At 51.6% G+C, this 2,830-nt stretch overlaps 1 protein-coding gene across 1 annotated transcript; it reads left to right on the forward strand.

Annotated features, from left to right (window-relative positions):
• The first annotated feature begins 1,153 nt into the window (after positions 1-1,153).
• Positions 1,154-2,814, forward strand: LOC128882392 (enhancer of split mbeta protein-like). Its single transcript, XM_054133985.1, has one exon. It carries the CDS (start codon positions 1,503-1,505, stop codon positions 2,124-2,126), a length of 624 nt encoding a protein of 207 aa, XP_053989960.1. The 5' UTR covers positions 1,154-1,502; the 3' UTR covers positions 2,127-2,814.
• Positions 2,815-2,830: the final 16 nt, after the last annotated feature.

Consider the following 2,830-nt stretch of genomic DNA (forward strand, 5'->3'; position numbering starts at 1 on the left):
AAAGAAGGTTAATCAAGTTTTGAATTTTTATTTTTGAAACTAAACGTTATATAAACAAACTGTAAATAGAAAAAAGTTTCGTCTTCCCGTCCCCTATAAGGTGATATTTTTCAAAATTTCAAAAAATAAGTAATTTTTAGGTAACGTTGCTTTCCATTTCCGCCGTTACAAATTTAATCAAATTCAGGGAAAAAAGGCCTTCCACTTGTCGAATTTTTATTTCTGAAACTAAACGTTACATAAACAAACTGTAAATACAAAAAAGTTTCGTCTCATCATCCCCTACAAGCCTATATTTTTTTAAACCTCACACTTGTACCCATCTAGTAATTCCCAGCAAAAATCTTCCCGCAGTCAAAGGATCAAACACGAGTGACTGCGTATCACGCCTCGACAAGTCCTCGGCCCCGAGTCCAGCGTCTCTACCAGGTCCGGATTGCGCCCATTTCTTATCAATGAAATCAACAACGTTCCCCCGAGTCCCCGAACCGATGCGACCGTCGATTCGGAATCCGAATTCGAATACCCAACCGACTCGAACGGTGATCTAGAATCCCGTAACCGTGTCGCGCAGCGTCCAGGTACCGCCTCGACGCGCGATCGCGATCGCCGCGAATGAAAAACGCCGGGAAAATCTGAAAAGAGAAGGAGAGACGCGAGTTGTCGCGGGTCGTCCTCGTGCTGGTCGCGCGACATGGCGTGTGCTAGCCGTTTCTTTTACCCTCCTTCTTTTTTTCTCTTTCACGGCGCGTCGAGCTACGCCAGAGAAAGGAGACAGCAAGCGGAGCGCCAGAAACGGGGGCCTCCCCTGTGTGTTCCATCACGGGCCCCAAGAGATCTCCCCCCTTCACTCCCCCCTCCGTTCACCACGCGTTGCAGCGCGCGCAGGTGTGCGCGGAAGGGTCCTCTCCCGCGCTGGAGGGGGCCCCCCGTGCCGGTCGAGCGAGCGCACACAAACACAGTCACGCGTGGTGGGGCGTGGAGGGTGGCGGCGAGGGGGGGGACCTGTGCCCAGGCCCAACAGGCCCCCGATCTGTGGGAACTGTTCGGCTCGCGAGCTTCCCACGATACGCTCCGGCTGCTGGCCGTGCACGAGCTGCTCAGGGTTCACTCGGCCGTCTCCCTCTCTGCTCCTCTCCACCCCGCCCTTCCGTTCCCCCCGACCGACACCCTGGATAGACTCGCGGCCCGCCGTAATGGGACACTCTGGAGGGGGAGAAGGACGGGACCGCGTATAAGTACCGTCGCGATCCCCTCCCGTGGACCCAAAAGCAACTCGAACACGGTAGCGAACGCACAGCGGACACTTTCCCCGTTCAGAGACGTAGCGCACAGTGAGCGCAGTGACAGCGCCAACGACGGTACAGACGCTCGGAGAACTCGGTGCTTTGGAACGTCTACGGAGACATATATTCGATATAGAGATTCGAGCCGGAATACTCTTAATTCGCGAACAAGTGAGAAGTGAGACGCGAGACGGCACAGCTCGTTCCTCAGAAATTATGGCGCCGCATACCAGTTACAGCCCGGTCGGAGGCGTCGAGTACGAGGAGCCCGTGTCCAGGACTTATCAGTACAGGAAGGTGATGAAGCCTATGCTGGAACGCAAACGCAGAGCGAGGATCAACCGGTGCCTGGACGAGCTCAAGGACCTCATGGTGACCGCCCTCCAGGCCGAAGGCGAGAACGTGGCCAAACTGGAGAAGGCCGACATCCTAGAGCTCACCGTTCGTCATCTGCACACACTCAGAGCAGCCAGGAGGCTCACGTTGACTCCGGAGAACAGCTACGCGGATAGGTTCAGGGATGGATTCACTCAGTGCGCGCAGGAGGTGTCCTCGTTCCTCTCCACACCTGTGGCCGCCAATGTCCACCCCGCTGCCGGGGCTCAGCTGATGAGACATCTCGGAGGATGCCTCAGAAGGCTAGAAGGACCATCCTCGGAGTCCTTCGGGAACTCCGTCGATGCCTTCGGAGACGTCGCGTCCGTGGACTCGACACCTGCCAGCCCGAACAAGGTCAAAGTACCTGGGAACGTTTACACGCCGCCGCAGAGTCCTGTCAGCGTGGCCAGCTCCTTCGGCGAGTCCTTGGACATGGCCAGCCCTGTTTGGAGACCTTGGTGATGGAGACCTTGACGGACGATCGCGGTGTTCCGTGAGACCTCGGCGAACACTCGAGGAATTTTCAGAGGCCTCGGGAACCGATCGATCAGTTTGAAAGTTCGCGTCGAACGCGACGGTTCTGGCTTCGTCGGTGCGACAGCCGCGAATCTTTAAGAACGTTCGAGTTTGAACTTGTTTCGTCTGTACTGTTTAATTAAGAAGCTCTTCCGATAGCGATCGAAGCTATAAATCGATGTCTTCCGTGGGTTTAAGTTGTTCAACTTTTGTCGAGGTATCTCGAACTATGAATTGCGTAATGTCAATTGTATGTTGATAGGTCGCGTTTAGAATTAGAGTTTCTCTTTTTCTGTGTTTCTGTTGTACATAGGTGACCGAAGCTTTAAGTGATGTCTGTGATAGGGTTCGATTTTGTACCTGATATAATTATTTCCTCCGCGAGATAGAAGGATTATTATTATATAGATTATGAATTGTTATGTTTAAGAAACGATACGACGGTATATTATTTTTTCTTTTTTTTTGTGTTTAGACCGATCGCGACACGAAACATTAATAAATGAATTATTTTAATCCCAGCCAGTGAGTTCTTGTTTATTTATTTCAACCTGAGTCTACATTTCTCCATGAGGATGATCGTGCATTATCGATCGAACGTTATATTATTCATTACATTATTCATTACATTATTCATTTTATTATTCATT

Source organism: Hylaeus volcanicus, unplaced genomic scaffold, assembly GCF_026283585.1.
Source record: "Hylaeus volcanicus isolate JK05 unplaced genomic scaffold, UHH_iyHylVolc1.0_haploid 11478, whole genome shotgun sequence".
NCBI classification, from domain to species: domain Eukaryota; kingdom Metazoa; phylum Arthropoda; class Insecta; order Hymenoptera; family Colletidae; genus Hylaeus; species Hylaeus volcanicus.